This window comes from Bos grunniens, chromosome 9 (genome assembly GCF_055505025.1).
Source record: "Bos grunniens cultivar Pamir isolate PY7600 chromosome 9, Bosgru_T2T1.0, whole genome shotgun sequence".
NCBI classification, from domain to species: Eukaryota; Metazoa; Chordata; class Mammalia; order Artiodactyla; family Bovidae; genus Bos; species Bos grunniens.
Window position 1 is genome coordinate 16174795 of NC_141173.1, and position 21708 is coordinate 16196502.

General features: G+C 37.1%; 1 protein-coding gene across 41 annotated transcripts in view; it reads left to right on the forward strand.

Annotated features, from left to right (window-relative positions):
* The window catches only part of SENP6 (SUMO specific peptidase 6), a 132770-nt gene that overhangs the window by 37576 nt on the left and 73486 nt on the right, over positions 1-21708 (forward strand). For 29 of the 41 annotated variants that reach the window (XR_015132607.1, XR_015132603.1, XR_015132605.1 and 26 more), the window contains 2 exons: positions 13687-13829; positions 18009-18104. Coding sequence is in view for 23 of the 41 variants with exons in the window: in XM_086316834.1 (XP_086172960.1) it covers positions 13687-13829; positions 18009-18104 (239 nt within the window). In the remaining 18 variants the exon portion in view is untranslated. The remainder of the gene's footprint in view (positions 1-13686; positions 13830-18008; positions 18105-21708) is intronic. The other 12 variants (XM_086316841.1, XM_086316845.1, XM_086316853.1 and 9 more) reach the window with 2 other exon arrangements.

The window sequence follows — 21708 nt, forward strand, 5'->3', positions numbered from 1 at the left end:
ATTTGTAGAAATTCTTTTCATATTGAGTCTCAGACACATTTTCCCACATTTTTGACATCTCTAAAATTAACTGGATGCCTCTTGTTGAGTTAAAAATGTTTTGTACATTAGTATAGACAGTAATAATGTATCTTATGATGGTTTCTTAGATTTGACAAAATAATGGTATTTTAAAGAAAGGAGCCCACTGCTGTGATACTAATAATAGTTATTAGTAATTTAAACTACTTTTTTCCTGCTAATTTTTTGTCCTCACTTTTGGTGGTTATTGCCTTGGAGGAAAGATATTTTCTTACATTGTCAAATACAACACTATTTTTCTTTCATAGCTTTTGGGTTGAGTGTCTTGGTTCCTAATGATGTTAATTTAGTAACTTACTTGCTTTATTCTTTTAGACAAATAGTTTCACAATATCAATACAAATATAGTTGCCAATAAAATAAAGTCTTTTTATTTCCTTGTTGGTGGCATATCTCACTAGGTTTATCTCACTAAAAATGTGTATTTAAATTATTGTGTTTTATTTATTTATTTTTTAAATTTTATTTTATTTTTAAACTTTACATAATTGTATTAGTTTTGCCAAATATCAAAATGAATCCACCACAGGTATACATGTGTTCCCCATCCTGAACCCTCCTCCCTCCTCCCTCCCCATACCATCCCTCTGGGTCGTCCCTGTGCTCTAGCTCCAAGCATCCAGTATCGTGCATCGAACCTGGACTGGTATCTCATTTCATACATGATATTTTACATGTTTCAATGCCATTCTCCCAAATCATCCCACCCTCTCCCTCTCCCACAGAGTCCATAAGACTGTTCTATACATCAGTGTCTCTTTTGCTGTCTCGTACAAAGGGTTATTGTTACCATCTTTCTAAATTCCATATATATGCCTTAGTATACTGTAATGGTGTTTTTCCTTCTGGCTTACTTCACTCTGTATAATAGGCTCCAGTTTCATCCACCTCATTAGAATTGATTCAAATGTATTCTTTTTAATGGCTGAGTAATACTCCATTGTGTATATGTACCACTGCTTTCTTATCCATTCGTCTGCTGATGGACATCTAGGTTGCTTCCATGTCCTGGCTATTATAAACAGTGCTGCGATGAACATTGGGGTACACGTGTCTCTTTCCCTTCTGGTTTCCTCAGTGTGTATGCCCAGCAGTGGGATTGCTGGATCATAAGGCAGTTCTATTTCCAGTTTTTTAAGGAATCTCCACACTGTTCTCCATAGTGGCTGTACTAGTTTGCATTCCCACCAACAGTGTAAGAGGGTTCCCTTTTCTCCACACCCTCTCCAGCATTTATTATTTGTAGACTTTTGGATCACAGCCATTCTGACTGGTGTGAAATGGTACCTCATAGTGGTTTTGATTTGCATTTCTCTGATAATGAGTGATGTTGAGCATCTTTTCATGTGTTTGTTAGCCATCTGTATGTCTTCTTTGGAGAAATGTCTATTTAGTTCTTTGGCCCATTTTTTGATTGGGTCATTTATTTTTCTGGAGTTGAGCTGTAGGAGTTGCTTGTATATTTTTGAGATTAGTTGTTTGTCAGTTGCTTCATTTGCTATTATTTTCTCCCATTCTGAAGGCTGTCTTTTCACCTTGCTAATAGTTTCCTTTGATGTGCAGAAGCTTTTAAGGTTAATTAGGTCCCATTTGTTTATTTTTGCTTTTATTTCCAATATTCTGGGAGGTGGGTCATAGAGGATCCTGCTGTGATGTATGTCGGAGAGTGTTTTGCCTATGTTCTCCTCTAGGAGTTTTATAGTTTCTGGTCTTACGTTGAGATCTTTAATCCACTTTGAGTTTATTTTTGTGTATGGTGTTAGAAAGTATTCTAGTTTCATTCTTTTACAAGTGGTTGACCAGATTTCCCAGCACCACTTGTTAAAGAGATTGTCTTTAATCCATTGTATATTCTTGCCTCCTTTGTCAAAGATAAGGTGTCCATATGTGCGTGGATTTATCTCTGGGCTTTCTATTTTATTCCATTGATCTATATTTCTGTCTTTGTGCCAGTACCATACTGTCTTGATAACTGTGGCTTTGTAGTAGAGCCTGAAGTCAGGTAGGTTGATTGCTCCAGTTCCATTCTTCTTTCTTAAGATCGCTTTGGCTATTCGAGGTTTTTTGTATTTCCATACAAATTGTGAAATTATTTGTTCTAGCTCTGTGAAGAATACTGTTGGTACCTTGATAGGGATTGCATTGAATCTATAAATTGCTTTGGGTAGTATACTCATATTCACTATATTGATTCTTCCAATCCATGAACATGATAATTTCTCCATCTATTAGTGTCCTCTTTGATTTCTTTCACCAGTGTTTTATAGTTTTCTATATATAGGTCTTTAGTTTCTTTAGGTAGATATATTTATATTCCTAAGTATTTTATTCTTTCCATTGCAATGGTGAATGGAATTGTTTCCTTAATTTCTCTTTCTGTTTTCTCATTATTAGTGTATAGGAATGCAAGGGATTTCTGTGTGTTGATTTTATATCCTGCAACTTTACTATAATCATTGATTAGTTCTAGTAATTTTCTGGTGGAGTCTTTAGGGTTTTCTATGTAGAGGATCATGTCATCTGCAAATAGTGAGAGTTTTACTTCTTCTTTTCCAATTTGGATTCCTTTTATTTCTTTTTCTGCTCTGATTGCTGTGGCCAAAACTTCCAAAACTGTGTTGAATAGTAATGGTGAAAGTGGGCACCCTTGTCTTGTTCCTGACTTTAGAGGAAATGCTTTCAATTTTTCACCATTGAGGATAATGTTTGCTGTGGGTTTGTCATATATAGCTTTTATTATGTTGAGGTATGTTCCTTCTATTCCTGCTCTCTGGAGAGTTTTTATCATAAATGGGTGTTGAATTTTGTCAAAGGCTTTCTCTTCATCTATTGAGATAATCATATGGTTTTTATTTTTCAATTTGTTAATGTGGTGTATTACATTGATTGATTTGCAGATATTGAAGAATCCTTGCATCCCTGGGATAAAGCCCACTTGGTCATGGTGTATGATCTTTTTAATGTGTTGTTGGATTCTGATTGCTAGAATTTTGTTAAGGATTTTTGCATCTATGTTCATCAGTGATACTGGCCTGTAGTTTTCTTTTTTTTGTGGCATCTTTGTCAGGTTTTGGTATTAGGGTGATGGTGGCCTCATAGAATGAATTTGGAAGTTTACCTTCCTCTGCAATTTTCTGGAAGAGCTTGAGCAGGATAGGTGTTAGCTCTTCTCTAAATTTTTGGTAGAATTCAGCTGTGAAGCCGTCTGGACCTGGGCTTTTGTTTGCTGGAAGATTTTTGATTACAGTTTCAATTTCCGTGCTTGTGATGGGTCTGTTAATATTTTCTGTTTCTTCCTGGTCGAGTTTTGGAAAGTTGTACTTTTCTAAGAATTTGTCCATTTCTTCCTCGTTGTCCATTTTATTGGCATATAATTGTTGATAATAGTCTCTTATGATCCTTTGTATTTCTGTGTTGTCTGTTGTGATCTCTCCATTTTCGTTTCTAATTTTATTGATTTGATTTTTCTCCCTTTGTTTTTTGATGAGTCTGGCTAATGATTTGCCAATTTTATTTATCCTTTCAAAGAACCAGCTTTTGGTTTTGTTGATTTTTGCTATGGTCTCTTTTGTTTCTTTTGCATTTATTTCTGCTCTAATTTTTAAGATTTCTTTCCTTCTACTAACCCTGGGGTTCTTCATTTCTTCCTTTTCTAGTTGCTTTAGGTGTAGAGTTAGGTTATTTATTTGACTTTTTTCTTGTTTCTTGAGGTGTGCCTGTATTGCTATGAACTTTCCCCTTAGGACTGCTTTTACCGTGTCCCACAGGTTTTGGGTTGTTGTGTTTTCATTTTCATTCGTTTCTATGCAAATTTTGATTTCTTATTTGATTTCTTCTGTGATTTGTTGGTTATTCAGCAGCGTGTTGTTCAGCCTCCATATGTTGGAATTTTTAATAGTTTTTCTCCTGTATAAATTACTGTGTTTTAAAGACACTTGAAATTATTTTTTCTTGGTTTGTAATTCCACCATTTGGGTGAGAGTTATGCTAATTTATTTATTTAAACTTTTTTTTGTTGCTTTGAGGATATGCTTTTTAAAAAATGTTTTGAATTTAATGTATTTTATAATTATGCAGAAGATGTTTTCATGGTTCCAAAGTCAAATCTGCAAAAGAAGTTTATTCAGAAAAGTCTAACTTTTGTCCTGATTCCCTCTTTTCCCTTCTCTTTTACCCATGGGTAACCTGCTTTAAATATTATATGGCTTAGCCTTCCATTGTTTTTTTTTTTTAACATTAGAATATGCCACCCTTCTTGAAGAAACTCTCAACATTGTTTGGTATCTTGGTTTTTTACTTGGTAGTGTAGTCTGTAAGATCACTCCATAGCAAAGTATTTTGATATCTTTATCATCTGTTTTATTGCTAGATAGGGGCTTCCCTCATAGCTCAGTTGGCAATGCAGCAGACCCTGGTTTGATTCCTGGGCGGACGCAGAGAAGATCTTCCCGAGGAGATCTGCTGGAGAAGGGATAGGCTCTATAGTATTGCTACTTATTGCTATGTAGTAGTCCAGGGAATAGATGTACTATAGATATACATATATTAGTTGATAAGCAGAGGTTCTTCTCAGTCTAGGTTTTTGATTTGGGAGGTTTGGCTTGGCTGGTAAAGAATCCGCCTGCAATGCAGGAGACCTGGGTTCAATCCCCGAGTTGGGAAGATCCCCTGAAGAAGGGAAAGGCTACCCACTCTAGCATTCTGGCCTGGAGAATTCCATGGGCTTTATAGTCCATGGAGTTGCAAAGAATCAGACACAACTGAGCCACTTTCACTTTTTTTTTCTTGCAGATACCCTGCCCCCCCCTTTTTAAATAAAGTATTTGCGTTGTTACACATTTTTGAGGATGTACATGTTGATATTTTAAAAATAAAACTTACACGACACTGTGTATCCTGTGATCTCTAAAGATAGTTCAGATCTGATATTCATCATCATCTGTTTTAAAAATACATGTACAACAACATTGCAAATCAACTATATTTCAGTTTTAAAAAACTTTAAAAATATGTATGCCATCTCCTCTTTTAACAGTTGGAAAATTCATATTGTGCTTTTTTCTCTCAGTCTTAGTTGAGGCCCATAGGATCTTTGGTCTTCAGTGCTGCATGCTGGATCTTTAGTTGTGGCGTGTGAACTCTTGGTTGCAGCGTGGGGGACCTGGGCTCCCTGAGTTGTGAGCGTGGAGTCTTAGCCACTAGACCACCAGGGAAGTCCCTATATATATATTTTAACTTCACATGATATATTTTTATGCAATTGAAAATATTTTAATTACTCTATCATACTTTATAGATATATGTTTACTGAATAAAAAGATATATACATTTATTGAAATTTAATATTTAGTGATCTTGCCACTAAAAGTTGTTAAATTTTTTTTTACTGAATTAAATGATTTATAATTACTAATAAACATGTAATTTATAATTGTTAAATCTATTGAGTAGAGTTATATTGGAAATATATTTCTTAAAATTGATGGCGTTGCTATTTTCTTTCCTTATTCATTTAGTTTATGTATCCATAAATATTAATTGCTATGCTGTAACTTCCAACAGTAATTTTAAGTTTTTTTAGATATGAGTGCTGAGAAATCTTGGTCACATAATAGATGGATATAGTGATAATTGCTATAGCATTTATCACTCAGTTCTTTCCTTTTGATTTAAATGGCAGAAATCACATAGTAGAAGCTTCCTTCTACTATGGTCTACTATGGTCCAGTCCTTCCAATGCAGGGATTCCGGTTCAGTCCCCAGTTGGGAAACTAAGACCCCACATGATGTGGGGCAGCTAACTAAGCCTGTGTGATGCAACAGAAAGCTTGTGTCATAACTACTGAGCCTTAGTGCTCCAGAGGCTGCCAGTTCCAGGATTCTACTGGAATCCTGTGCACTGCAGTGAAGAACCAGTGCAGCCAAAAAAAAAAGAAATCACATAGCAATGTAATGTAAGTTTGAAAGCTTAACATAATTTGTAATCCAGTCTTTAGATTTGTTGTCTTTCTGAATTTGGGGGAAATATATTAAAAAGACTTTATCAGTACTTAATGTGTCGGACACGACTGAGTGACTTCACTTTCACTTTTCACTTTCCTGCATTGGAGAAGGAAATGGCAACCCACTCCAGTGTTCTTGCCTGGAGAATCCCAGGGACGGGGGAGCCTGGTAGGCTTCCGTCTATGGGGTCGCACAGAGTCGGACATGACTGAAGTGACTTAGCAGCAGCAGCAGTAGTTATACTTGTTACTTCCTTTTGTTTTAACCAGATGATCTCAGAAATAACTGAAAATACTGAAATCTTGCTCGTTATTAATTGGCCTTTGCCCATATGGTTTGTAAAATATTTTGTTTTTGTATATTTTCTTAAATTTTGGAACTGCATATTTAGTTCATGTGATCTGTGGAAAATGCTTTCACATCACTTACTTGACAAGGCCATCAGTTAAATCAGATATATTATTGATAAATAAGTAGATTTTTTTTCAAATATGCATGTTTTTATTTCAAATATACATGTTAATTTCCCTCCTTATGATGACATTTTACCATGGAATTCTAGTAGCAAAATACAGCCTTGATTTTGACCTGAATTTTTCTCCCAAATCAAAATCACTGCTTGTAATAAATGTGTGCAAATTTAAATTTTTTTGCGGGGGAGGAGGGCTTTCTTTTCATTGTTCTCACATGATTTTTTTCCTTGGGGCAATGCTTTTCTTGATACTAACTAAAGTAGAGATATAAAGTCATTAAATGAAAGTTTTCATCACTTTTGCTTTTCCATTTTGTGTTATATTAAATAGTTATTTTAAGAAAATCCTAAGTTGGTCCAGAATACTGTTTTTAACTATAGGTTCAATTTTAACAGAAATATATATAAAACAGGGAAAGATAGGAAACTCTACTAAGTGCCAAAAGAGGTTCCAGATACCAGTATTTACAAATGTTCTTTTCATGAGGTTTTTAGACTCTTAATACAGTAAGAATTATGTCTTTGGTAAAGTGGAAGAAGTTTACTGTGAAAGTGAAGATGGGAAAGGAGATATTACATGATGCCTTTTCTACAGATGGGTTTTAAATCAATTTTAAGAAAGTGTTAAAGTGGTTGTTGTTCAGTCAGTAAGTCATATCCAAACTTTTTTGCCACCCTATGGACTGGAGCATGCCAGGCTTCCCTGCCCTCCACTATCTCCTGGAGTTTGCTTAAATTCATTGAGTGAGTGACGCCATCTGACCATCTTATCCTCTGTTGCTGCCTTTGCCTTCAATCTTACCCAGCATCAGGGTCTTTTTCAGTGTGTCAGCTCTTTGTATTAGGCTGCTGAAGTATTGGAGCTTCAGCTTCAGCATCAATCGTTTCAATGAATATTCAGGACTGATTTCCTTTAGAATTGACTGGTTTGATCTTGCTGTCCAGGGGATTCTCAAGAGTCTTCTGCAGTACCACAGTTAAAAAGCAGCAGTTGTTTGGCGCTCAGCCTTCTTTATGGTCCAGGTCTCACATCTGTATATGACTACTGGAAAAACCATAGCTTTGACTATATGGACCTTTGTTGGCAAAGTGATGTCTCTGCTTTTTAATATGCTGTCTAGGTTTGCATCGCTTTCCTTCCAAGGAGCAAGCATCTTTTAATTTCATAGCTGCAGTTACCGTTTACAGTTATTTTGGAGCCCATGAAAATAAAATCTGTCACTATTTCCACTTTTTCTCCTTCTATTTTCCATGAAGTGATGGGATTGGATGCCATGATCTTCGTTTTTTGAATGTTGAGTTTTAAGCTAGCTTTTTCGCTCTGCTCTTTCATTAAGAGGCTCTTTAGTTCTTCTTCTCTTTCTGCCATAAGGGTGATGTCCTCTGCATATCTAGGGTTATTGATATTTCTTCTGGCAATCTTGATTCCAGCTTGTGCTTCATCCAGTCTGGCATTTCGCATGATATGCTCTGCATATAAATTAAATAAGCAAGGTGACAACATACAGCCTTGTCATACTCCTTTCCAAATTTGGAACCAGTCCATTATTATTCCATGTCCAGTTCTAACTGTTGCTTCTTGATCTACATACAGGTTTCTCAGGAGACAGATAAGGTGGTCTGGTACTCCCATCTCTTTGAGAATTTTCCAGTTTGTTTGATCCACAGAGTCAAAGGCTTTAGTGTAGTCAGTGAAGCAGAAGTAGATGTTTTTCTTTCTCTGTACACCAATGGATGCTGGCAGTTTAATTTCTGGTTTCTCTGCTCTTGTAAACCCATCTTGTAGAATTTCTCAGTTCATGTACTGCTGAAGCCTTGCTTGAAGGATTTGAGCATTACCTTGCTAGTATGTGAAATGAGCGCAGTTGTACAGTAGGAGTTGATTGTCTTAAAATGATCCATATCTGTTGGTCCCTTAGAAAGTCTTTGTGTAAAAGAGTCTCTTTAATAGTGTGGGTAATATATAGGTCCTTATGGGTCATTAGTTTAAACTAATGTAGCCCCTTTACTGTATTTGAAAATGAGTGTAGAATTAGGAGAAAGCCTTTATTTTGGCTCAAAGTGTTTTAGTATTCTTCCCCTTCTCTTTCACAGAATAATCTTTTTGCCTTTGCGTTCCTGCAGTTTCATTGTGCCTCTTTATATAAAGGATGCATGTTTTTTATTAATTCTGAAAAAATTTTGGTCATTATCTAGATATTGCCTTTCCTCATTTTTTCTGGAACTAATTTTATTAGGTATTATTAGACCATCTTTCTTTTATGCCCTTTAATGTATCATTCCTATACCATATTCTATATAGTTTCCTCAGTTGTGTCCTCCAGTTCACTTTTATCTTCAGCTATACCTAATCTGCTGTTTAGTCATTCATTTCTTTTTCTTTTTTTAAAAACAATTTAAATATAATTTGTAGAACTTTTGGTTCTCTTTTAAAATTTTATGTTTTTCATAGTGCCTTGTTCTTTCTGTACTGTTTGTTTCCATTTCAATTTTAAGAATTTCAGAACCTTTAACATATATTTTTAATGTCTTTAATCATTTAATAGATTCCTTTATACTGTCTTATTTTCTGATACTCTTAGATGCTAAATTTCCTGAATACTTTTTTGTTTTTAATTGTCGTCGTGATGTGCGGTAAGCTTGGGAGGAAGATACACATGTTGGTAATTTGCACATTTAGCAGTCCCAGTGAAATAATCATGTCACAAAATAGTATTGTTAACAGTGTTCTAGATAATAGAGAGCAGAGCAGACAAGTTTCTTATTCCGGTGGAGCTTATATTCTGGTAACTGGCTGCTTATTAGTTATTAATGATTAATGTTAAAATACAAGGATTAGCAGACCAAGACTCACAGGCCAAATCTGGCCCACAGCCTATGGTCTATGAATTAGAGTACGTGTGTGTGTGTTCAGTTGGTCAGTTGTGTCTCACTCTTTGCAACCCTGTTGACCGTAACTTGCCAGACTCTAATGTCCATGGAATTTCCCACGCAAGAATACTGGAGTGGGTTGCCATTTCCTCCTCTAGGGGATCTTCCTGAACCAGGGGTCAAACCTGGGTCTCCCACATTGCAGACAGATTCTTTACCACTGAGCCATCAGGGAAGCCCATATTAAAGTAGTTAGAATATCAGGTTTTAGGTCTGCGTATGACGGATGGTTGTGAGAATTCTGAGACTTTGTAATCCACCTAGGGCTTTTCATGTGGACTCTTTGCGACCTGTGAACTGTAGCCCGCTAGCCTCCTCTGTCCATGGGATTCTCCAGGCAAAAATACTGAAGTGGGTTGCCATGCTCTCCTCCAGGGGATCTTACAGACCCAGGAATCAAACCCATGTCTCTTACCATCTCTGCATTAGCAAGTGGGTTCTTTGCTACTACTGCCACGTGGAAACTGAGAGTTAGAGGGGAAGGAAGATTAAAAGTTTTGGGGGGGCCTTTAGACTGAATTGGGGCTTTCCTCATAGCTCAGTTGGTGAAGAATCCTCCTGCAATGCACGAGACCCTGGTTCGATTCCTGGCTTGGGAAGATCCCCTGGAGAAGGGCTAGACTACCCACTCCAGTATTCTGGCCTGGAGAATTCCATGGACTGTATAGTATAGTCCGTGGGGTTGCAGAGTCACACAGGACTGAGCAACTTTCACTTTCACTTTTAGACTGAATTATAGTAGCACTCTAATCCATGAGATGGTCATAAATGGCTCGAACTTTACTTGTTTACAACTTTCTCCCAATAATTTGATGTAGATTACCAAAAATACGAATAAAATGAAAGAAAATAAAAATTATTTATTACATAAAGAAAAGTAGATGTGCCATGCATCGGAAATAATTTATATGTTGTATTTTAATTCAACAGATAGCTCTAAATTTTCTGGCAGCTTTAATTCTATACTGTAGGTTTGTAACTGCATGAGAAGAGAATCTTTTACAAATTTCAGTTCAATTCAGTTCAGTCGCTCAGTCGTGTCTGACTCTTTGCGACCCCATAAATTGCAGCACGCCAGGCCTCCCTGTCCATCACCAACTCCCGGAGTTCACTCAGACTCAGCGTCCATCGAGTCAGTGATGCCATCCAGCCGTCTCATCCTCTGTTGTCCCCTTCTCCTCCTGCCCCCATTCCCTCCCAGCATCAGTCTTTTCCAATGAGTCAACTCTTTGCATGAGGTGGCCAAAGTACTGGAGTTTCAGCTTTAGCATCATTCCTTCCAAAGAAATCCCAGGGCTGATCTCCTTCAGAATGGACTGGTTGGATCTCCTTGCTGTCCAAGGGACTCTCAAGAATCTTCTCCAACACCACAGTTCAAAAGCATCAGTTCTTCGGCACTCAGCCTTCTTCACAGTCCAACTCTCACATCCATACATGACCACAGGAAAAACCATAGCCTTGACTAGGCAGACCTTTGTTGGCAAAGTAATGTCTCTGCTTTTGAATATGCTATCTAGGTTGGACATAACTTTTCTTCCAAGGAGTAAGCGTCTTTTAATTTCATGGCTGCAGTCACCATCTGCAGTGATTTTGGAGCCCCAGAAAATAAAGTCTGACACTGTTTCCACTGTTGCCCTGTCTATTTGCCATGAAGTGATGGGACCGGATGCCATGATCTTCGTCTTCTGAATGTTGAGCTTTAAGCCAACTTTTTCACTCTCCACTTTTACTTTCATCAAGAGGCTTTTTAGTTCCTCTTCACTTTCTGCCATAAGGGTGGTGTCATCTGCATATCTGAGGTTATTGGTATTTCTCCCACCAGTCTTGATCCAGCTTGTGCTTCTTCCAGCACAGTGTTTCTCATGATGTACTCTGCCTGTGATTCTCCTATGGGGTGACATTCCCCCTGCCCCCACCCCCTGCAAGCTACTTTCTAAGTGTAACAGATAGTAAGGGCCCTTTTCTAAGGCAATTTAACAATGCACTAGATGTTTTTCATGAGTTATCTGCAAAACTGAAAGTACTATTTGTCTTACTGCTGACTGTATATAGCTTTTGATAGTAACCTATTGGTAGCAGAATTGGGAAATTTAAGAATTTGTCTTATGCAAATCTTGCTTTAATGATGAACTTTGAGTTGTCTATTGCTATGCCTAAATATTTTCTTAAAAAGGAAATTTGAAAATGTGTTAGCACTTAGTCAGGAAATATGGTTGAATTTGCTGAGTTAAGTGCCTGTATATTGAGTAAGATAATTTTTTATCTTAGGATTAGCTTTCTACATTCATTAACATATAAAGAAATTTTTATTCCTTTGATTTTGAGATTTACGATTTTGAGTGTTAACTTGGAATAACATAGTTTGGGTTTATCTCTTCTGGTGAAGAATTAATATCTATAATTATATTTCCATAATTTATAGTATTTATATTTCTGCAAAATGAAGTGAAGTGAAAGTTGCTTAGTCGTGTCTGACTCTTTGTGACCCCATGGACTGTAGCCTGCCAGGCTCCTCTGTCCATGGGATTCTCCAGGCAACAATACTGGAGAGGGTAGCCATTCCCTTCTCCAGGGGATCTTCCAACCCAGGAATCAAACCCAGGTCTCCTGCATTGCAGGCAGATTCTTTACCATCTGAGCCACTAGGGAAGCCCACATTTCTGCAAGTAACACTATAAAAAATTCCTTACATGCAGTGTAGTATGGGAAAGCATAGGGTTTGTTGTCAGGTCAATACTTTGTTCAAATCCATTTAACTAGTTTAGACAAGTTACTTTGCTTTCTAAGCTCAGTAATCTTTCATAATCTAGGAACAGAGTTCCCATAAAGTTTAAGTGATACGTGGTGAAGAGATTTTGTTGGAGAAAGAGAAAGAGAACTGAAGTGGGAAATCAAATCTGAGCATATTAATCCTGTCATTCAGTTCCATAGTGTCAAGTAATATGTTTTAGGTGTAGCTTCTGAATCCCAGTCTGAAGAACTACTGAAATGTATAAAATATGCAGATGAAGTGAGATATTGAGTATATAGTAATTATCATAATGCTGTCTATGTGTGCGTGTGCTCAGTTGTGTCTGACTCTTTGAGACCCTGTGGGCTGTAGCTCGGAAGGTTCCTCTGTCCACGGGATTATCCCAGGAAGAATTCTGGAGTGGGTTACCATTTCCCGCTCCAAGGGATCTTCCTGAACCCAGGGATTGAACCCATGTCTCCTCAGTCTCCTGCATTCGCAGGCAGATTATTTACCACTGAGCCACCACCTCGGAAGCCAAATGCCATAAGCAGTCATTTATTTGTTGTAATTATCCATATATGGAGGGGTGAAATTAAATGGTTAGTCCTAATGGAAATGTCTCAGAATTTTTTTTGGCATGTGCACACTGCTGTATTTATTTTTGGCTGTGCTGGGTCTTCATTGCTGCACAGGGCCTTTCTTTAGTTGCAGTGAGTGAGGCCACTCTTCATTGAGGTGCACAGGCTTGTCATTGCGGTGACTTCTCTAGTTGCGGAGCACAGGCTCTAGGCACACAGATACGGTAGTTGCAGCACATAGGCTTAGTAGTTGCCACTGCTCTAGGGCCTGCAGGCTTCAGCATTTGTGGCTCAGAGGCTCGTTAGCTGTGTAGTCCCCTTTTCAGCACTATCTGTGAAACCTGGGGACTTGTTAGAAATGCACATTCTCTGGCTCATCCCAAATCTACTGAATCAGAATAAACTGTAAGAGTTGGACACAGCAGTTTGTTTTAACAAACCACCCAGGTAATTGGCTAAAGCCATTGTCCTTGTACAGTGATAACTTACTGCTGTATTTGGCTGTCCTGTCCTACAGGTGCATCGAGGCCTGTTACGCAGGGGAAATGTTTATATTTTACTCTCAGGAAAGAGCTATCTTAAGATGCTCCACCCTCATCCCTTTTATTTTTCTCATAATTTTCTCAAATAACTTTGGTGATGCTGAAATGAAAAGGAAATGATATGATAAATACCCATGTTCCTACATATTTGTGTTGTGCTTAAGGGAAAAAAAAGTACTATAGTTGAAATACTCTTAAGTCTGTGCCACTGCCACCCCTTTCCCCCATTTCCAATAGCTGGTATATTTTTACTACTTTTTTTAATAAATGGATTTTCAAATACTTGTTGATAAATTATCTTATTTTGTCACTTATTGACTCTAACATCTATGGATCTTTTTACAGTTAAATCGTCAATCTGAAATTGTTGCTACTAGTTCTGTTGATCCCTGGAAGACATGTGCAAGACGAAACAAGACCGAAAGTTTAAAACCTTTGAAAGGCAACGCAATTGGACTTAACATGTTGAGCAACAATAAGAAATTGAGGTATAGGCACTTTACTGTACATCCCTACAGAAAAGATAAACGGTTTGACAGCAGAAACTAATTGGCCACGTTTGGTCAATTGGCCCAACCTGTACCTTTTGTTTTTAGAATGGCCCTAATGTGTGAATTCTTTGCTTTGAATTTTGGGACTAGGATGGATTGCAGTGATTTCTTGGTTTGGAATAAAAATATTGAAAGGAAAATTTTGGTACACAAGGATTTCATGAAATGAACTTGCTTTCAAACAGCAAAATCTTGGTCATAAAATTAAAAGTCAAGTCTTCATTGGAAAGTACTTACCAGGATTATCTCAGTGTTGTTGTTGTCAGTCACTAAGTTATGTCCAACACTTTGCCACCCCGTGGACTACAGATTGCCACGCTTCCCTGTCCTTCACCATCTCCTGGAGTTTGCTCACACTCATGTCCATTGAGTCAATGATCCCATCCATTCCTCTCATCCTCTGTTGCCCCCTTCTCCTCCTGCCTTCAGTCTTTCCTAGCATCAGGGTCTTTTCCAGTGAGTTGGCTCCTCTTGTCAAGTGGCCAAAGTATTGGAGCTTCAGCATCAGTCCTTCCAGTGAATTTTCAGAGTTGATTTCCTTTAGGATTGACTGGTTTGATCTCCTTGCTGTCTGAGGGGCTCTTATTTATACTTCCTTATTTTCCCTTGTATTTGGAAGGATTCCATATATAAAACAGATAAATTCCATTTTTGTTTTGAAGAATGCAAATATTTTTTCCCAAATAGTTATCTATTAATTTTGCTTGTACAGTCCTTCATTGACCTGAAAGCTTTCATCTTCATATGAACAAATCAACTTTTACCTTCTGATTCATGCTATTTGGATCTTCTAAAAAAAATAACTCCTCACTCTTAAGTCATAAAGATACTTGCTGCTGCTGCTGCTGCTGCTAAGTCGCTTCAGTCCGACTCTGTTTGACCCCATAGGCAACAGCCCATCAGGCTCCGCCGCCCCTGGGATTCTTCAGGCAAGAACACTGGAGTGGGTTGCCATTTCCTTCTCCAATGCATGAAAGTGGAAAGTGAAAAGTGAAAGTGAAGTCACTCAGTTGTGTCCAACTCTCAGTGATCCCATGGACTGCAGCCTACCAGGCTCCTCCATCCATGGGATTTTCCAGGCAAGAGTACTGGAGTGGGGTGCCATCTCCTTCTCCGATAAAGATACTTAAGTATACATAAAGATCAGTCAGTCAGTTCAGTCGCTCAGTCATGTCCGACTCTTTGTGACCCCATGGAGTACAGCATGCCAGGCCTCCCTGTCCATCTCCAACTCCTGTCTTTACTCAAACTCATGTCCATTGAGTCGGTGATGGCATCCAACCATCTCAACCTCTATCATCCCCTTCTCCTCCCGCCTTCAATCTTTCCCAACATCAGGGTCTTTTCCAGTGAGTTAATTCTTTGCATCAGGTGGCCAAAGTATTGGAGTGTCAGCTTCAGCATCAGTCCTTCCAATGAATATTCAGGACTGATTTGTTTTAGGATTGACTGATTGGATCTCCTTGCAGTCCAAGGGACTCTCAAGAGTCTTCTCCAATACCACAGTTCAAAAGCATCAGTTCTTCAGCACTCAGCCTTCTTTATGGTCCAACTCTCACATCCATATATGACTACTGGAAAAACCATAGCTTTGACTATATGAGCCTTTGTCAGTGACGTGACATCTCTGCTTTTTAATATGCTGTCTAAATTTGCCGTAGCTTTTCTTCCAAGGAGCAAGCATCTTTTAATTTCATTGCTAGTGTCACCATCCACAGTGATTTTGGAACCCAAGAAAATAAAGTCTGGGCTGTTTCCCTTTCTTCCCCCATCTATTTGCCATGAAGTGATGGGAGCAGATGCCATAATCTTAATTTTCTGAACATTGAGTTTTAAGCCAGCTTTTCACCCTCCTCTTTCACCTTCATCAAGAGTCTCTTTCATTCCTCTTTGCTTTCTGCCATTAGGGTGGTGTCTGAGGTTACTGATATTTCTCCCAACAATGTTGATTCCAACTTGTGCTTTCATCCAGCTCAGCATTTCGCTTGATGGACTCTGCATTTACGTTAAATAAGCAGGGTGACAATACACAGCCTTGACGTATTCCTTTGCCAATTTTGAACCAGTCCATTGTTCCATGTCTGGTTGTATCTGTTGTTCCTTGACCTGCATACAGGTTTCTCAGGAGGTAGATAAGGTGGTCTGATATTCCTATCTCTTGACAAATTTTCCACAGTTTGTTGTGATCCACACAGTCAAAGTTTTAGAGTAGTCAATGAAGCAGAAGTAGGTGTTTCTCCAAAATTTTCTTGCGTTTTCTGTGATCCAACGGATGTCGGCAGTTTGTGATCTCTGGTTCCTCTGCCTTTTTTACATCCAGCTTGTACATCTGGAAGTTCTTGGTTCACGTACTGTTGAAGCCTAGCTTGAAGGATTTTTAGCCTTACCTTGCTAGTGTGTGAAACGAGTGCAGTTGTATGGTAGTTTGAACATTCTTTGGTATTGCCCTTCTTTGGAATCGGAATAAAATTGACCTTTTCCAGTCCTGTGGCCACTGCTGAGTTTTCCAAATTTGCTGGCATGTTGAGTGCAGCACTTCCATAGCATCATCTTTAAGGATTTGAAATAGCTCAACTGGAATTCTGTCATCTCCAGTAGCTTTGTTCATAGTAATGCTTCCTAAGGCTCACTTGATTTTTACACTCCTGGATGTCTGGCTCTAGGTGAGTGATCTCCCCATCATGCTTATCTTGGTTATTAAGACCTATATTGTTGCCACTTCTTCTTAGTCTTAATCTCTTCTGCTTCTGTTCCGTTTCTGTCCTTTATTGAGCCCATCTTTGCATGAACTGTTCCTTTGGTATCTCTAATTTTCTTGAAAACATCTCTAGTCTTTCTCATTCTATTGTTTTCCTCTGTTTCTTTGCATTGTTCACTTAAGAAGGCTTTCTTATCTCTCCTTGCTATCCTTTGGAACTCTGCATTCAGTTGGGTATATCTTTTCCTTCATTTTTTGCCTTTTTCTTCTCCTTTCTCATGTATTTGTAAGGCCTCCTCAGAAAACCATCTTGTCTTCTTGTATTTCCCTTTTGTGGGCATGGTTCTGGTTGCCACAGTGTTATTAACCTCTGTCCATAGTTCTTAAGGTCCTCTATCAGATCTAATTCTGTTGAATCTGTTTGTCACTTCCACTGTGTAACCGTAAGGGATTTGACTTAGATCATACATGAATGACCTAGTGGTTTTCTCTATCTACTTTCTTTAAGTCTGAATTTTGCAATAAAGGAGCGCATGATCTGAGCCACAGTCAGCTCCAGATCTTGTTTTTGCTGACTGTTAGGTAGAGTTTCTCGATCTTCGGCTACAAAGAATAAAATCAGTCTGATTTCGGTGTTGACCATCTGGTGATGTCCATGTGTAGAGTCTCCTTTTGTGTTGTTTGAAGAGTATGTTTGCTATGACCAGTGAGTTCTCTTGGCAAAACTCTCAGTGAGGTACTCCTTTTATTTTCTTTCTTTTTTTTCCTTAAGATTTCTTATTCTGCTTTTCTTCTAGATATCATTCATCTTTCCTGGTTGTTGTCATAGTGAACCACTGTTACTGATATGATTGGTCTATTGCATATCCCAGAAATAGGATTGAAATCACTGTTTTATTTTTACTTTCTTAGTTTATAAGTCATTTGAGAAACATAAAGGCTAACTAATTTTCAAGTCAGTGGAGAGTCAAAAGTAGAATTTAGCACTTTTAATTTTTTTAATAATTGACACTTATTATTATTTTGGCACATAAGAAAGCTTTGTATATTCATAGTATATAGTTTAAAAGCTTTTTTTTCCTCAATAGATATTCCTAAATAGAGAATAAGAAGAAATATATCTGGATTAATTTACAGGAAATATTACAGTGTGAAATATATGTTTAGGATTCCTCATTTCTGTTCTAATGTTCTACTCTTTACCTTCTTTAATAAACTGGATTGGAAACATTTTGGAGACAAATTCAGAAAGTGGAAACTATTGGAAAACTTAACATGGGCAGTGGGTTTATGTATAAAAAAGTTCTTATAAGTGATTAAGTTTTTTGTGTGTGTCCTCAGATTTTAAAGGATGTATTTTTCTTATGTATATATAATTTTTCCCTGTTTAATTTATGCTTTGTTTCTTGACTCTGCAGTGAAAATACACAAAATACATCATTATGCTCTGGAAGTGTAAGACGTTTTCCTCATGCTAATGCACAGATAGCAATAGTAAAAACAGCAGCCCAAAGGTAAGGATTCTAATTACCATTGTTTAGTATATAGTCCATGAGGTCGCTAAGAGTCGGACATGACTGAGCGACTTCACTTTGACTTTTCACTTTCATGCATTGGAGAAGGCAATGGCAACCCACTCCAGTGTTCTTGCCTGGAGAATCCCAGGGACAGGGGAGCCTGGTGGGCTGCCGTCTATGGGGTCTCACAGAGTCGGACACGACTGAAGTGACTTAGCAGCAGGAGCAGTATATACTTATCATCCTCTTTAATAAGAGTTGGTCACTGCCTTTTTTTTTTAAAAGAACCTTTTTTCTTACTTTCTAGAATTTCACTATGTTTCCATTGTCTCTAAAGAGATACTCATGTTTCTGATATAATTCATACCCTACAATTTTTTTATTTTATACCTACTTTTAAATAAATTGCAGTCTGTAAACAGACATTTTAAGTAAAAGCCATTCTGTTGGATTATATTCCTGTTAAATTAAGCTGATTTTTACATTTAACAGAGAGGTCTTCAGCTGGTACTTTAGTTCTGATGAGTAAAACTATAGTTATTACTTTACTTTCTTTGTAAGGTTTATAAGATTTCATAGTATCAAAGTAAATCACATTGTTTTAAACGAGATATTTCTGTGTTTTCATAAATATGACTGTTCTCATTGATCATGAAAGTCCTACTTGAATCTTGAAATAGTTCAAGGGATAGTGTGATAGTTGATGTTCTTAAATGCTTTTGAGGTTTTTCATAACCATTTTTGGATGGTAATGAAGTTTCAGTTGAATTTCAGTTCTTAGTCAATTTCAGCCAACAAAAAATTTTTTAGGCTCCAACAATTACAAAATAATTTATCTCTTTATTTCTTGCATTTTGAATAGTTGCATTACATTTTTATAGCTAGTAAAAGTTAAAGGTTTTTTTTAATATGTGCTAGATGTTCATTTTAAAATATGTACTAGATGTTTTTCTTCAGTCTTTAGACTGCTGATCTAGACTGCTCTTCATTGAGAAAATGTGTCCTGACTCTTAGCCTTGCTGTATTTGCTATAACACAGAGTTTCAACTTAAAAACCTTAAATTTTTCTCATACTTTAGCACAATAAGAAAATCTTTTCTTTGCTTAAATATTTTTCATAGTTTTACTGTAAGATGTTTTAGAAATTCAGCTAAAAAAATGGGCAAATTACTATACATACCAAAAAATTGACTTGCCTTACACATCAAGCTCTGTGGCCTACACATAGCACAACATGAGAAGAAACAATGAAAGCAAAGTAATTAAGGGGAAGGAAGAAGTTTAGAAGGATAGACGCACTGTTTCTCATATACTGATCACATTGATACAATTCATCACTAAGAAAAACCTACTTTCTATTCTGAAAATGAGGTGTAAGTTGAAATTCTAATTTATAATCAAGTGATATATTCTACAACCAAGATTATTACTGGTTTAGAAGTTAACTAGTAGTTCAGAATTATTTACACTATGCCTTATTCTCCCCATTTCGCCTTTCTTCATTGGTAATGTTAAAAATTAATTTCAGTTTGGGAATTGGCTTGTTTTTTTTTTAAATTCTGTGTCATGGCACCTCATACCTTGCCATGTATAAGGTATACATTACGCCTCTGTATAAAAAATTAGTTTCTGTTAATAGGAGTGGTATTTATTAGTAAAATAATGTTTCTTAGAAAAATAAAAAACGATTTCAAATGTATTTAAAAAACAATCCTGAGTGAAAATACAAGTGAAGGACAAGTAGGGGCATTAAGGGAAACCGTGAAGTGTCATGTCTACAGGACAGATTCTCGTTAGGTTTGTCTCTCATAGAATAAATATTTCTTAGTGCTACTGCAGTGTGACTGTCATTAAAAAGATTATGACTTGCAAACACTAGTCATTGAGAGTTTTCCCAATTTCCTTCCTTCAAAAGTTTTGAGTGATTTTATGCTACATACCTATGGCTCAGTGGGTAAAGAATCCACCTGCAGTGCAGGAGACACAGGAGGCGCAGGTTCATTCCCTGGGTTGGGAAGATCCCCTGGAGGAGGAAATGGCAACCCACTCCAGTATTCTTGCCTGGAAAATCCCATGGACAGAGGAGCCTGGTGGGCTAGTGTCCAAAGTGTTGCAAAGAGTGGAACATGATTAAGCATGCAGAATGCTGCATACATGTACCTACATACATAGGTACAGAGTAGTCAAAGATGAGTATCACAGTTTTTTCCTTGAAACTCAAGTTTGGTTAGGGTAGAAGACAGAGTAACAAGTAAGCAAATGTTTACCTGGTGAGTACAGTAGCAGTATGCAAAGTATGTGTAGTACAAAGCAGTGAAAAATTCACAAAGGAAGTATTAAAGAAGCTTTTGAGTGTTTTAGCCTTAAGAGAACACTCCATGGGGTAGGAACCACATCTTCAATGAGCATGAAAAAAACCTTCACCCAAGATGATAGCTAGCAAACTTTTGGTTTTAATTAGTGTAGTGTTGGCACAATTGTCAGGCCTCAGATGTGTAAAAGCACACTGGCTTTTATGGTTTCACCTAATTTTTCTTATTTTCTCACCTCTGCATTTGAAATTAAAGGCAGTGTTACTAGTTGGTGATTCACACACATAATCCATGCCTCCTGGGGTGAGTGGTGTACCTTGTCTTTTAAGTAAATCAGACCTGCATTTTGTATAATTTGTAAGATTGAAATAAGTACATCACACCTTTTTAATCTAAAAGAAAGGAGTGTTAAAGTATCAAATCAGATTAACTACTATTTGGAGGATATTATGGGTACAGTCTGGTTTCTTACTGCTATTCCAAATGTTAATTCATATTTAAAAGGTAGGTTGTTTATATACTAATAGTGATGGAGATAGTATAGAAAAAAATGAAATGCAGAAAATTAAAAATCTTTATAACTGTACCATTTCCACTCCTAACTTTAACTAGACTTGGAAAAAGAACTTATTTATTGATTAATGTTTTATTTACATTTTCGCCTTTTTTTAATTTTTATTTAAGGCTAGATAGAAAGACTTAAAAGGACTCTAGAGGAACATGAATGTTTACAAAAGCATATATAATTCATAAATAGGAAAATGGGCTCCTGGAATAAGCAAGATTTCATTATTAATGAAAAGTACCACTTTGACCAAAAGGAAGTCAAAAATCAAATCATAGATACCAGAATCAATCAGCTTGTTTTCTTTTTAAATTTTAAGAGCAGAAGTAGTTCAAAAGGAACATTAAATCAACAGTTTTACGAAGTCTTACATTACCAATAATGGCTTCCTGTCTCATTTTTTAAAAGCTTTATTCCTTCTTTTATTCTTTCTCTCTCTCTTTCTTTGAATATATAAGCTCTTCTAGGGCAGGGCTTGATAATAAACACATATTGAGGTGAGGAGTATTGGAAAACTACCATAACTCATACTTAAATATCATAGAAAATGCATTTTTTTCAAGTGTAAGAGACGTGAACATGAATGTATGTATTTTGGGGTTTTATTTTCTTCGTAACTCCTTTGGTTTATTGGAAAGAACCAAGCCCGTTTCTACTGTGTCTTCTACCTTTCTGTCTGTGGTACTAAACTCTTTTCACAACAGTGAGAACTCTGGGCACAACA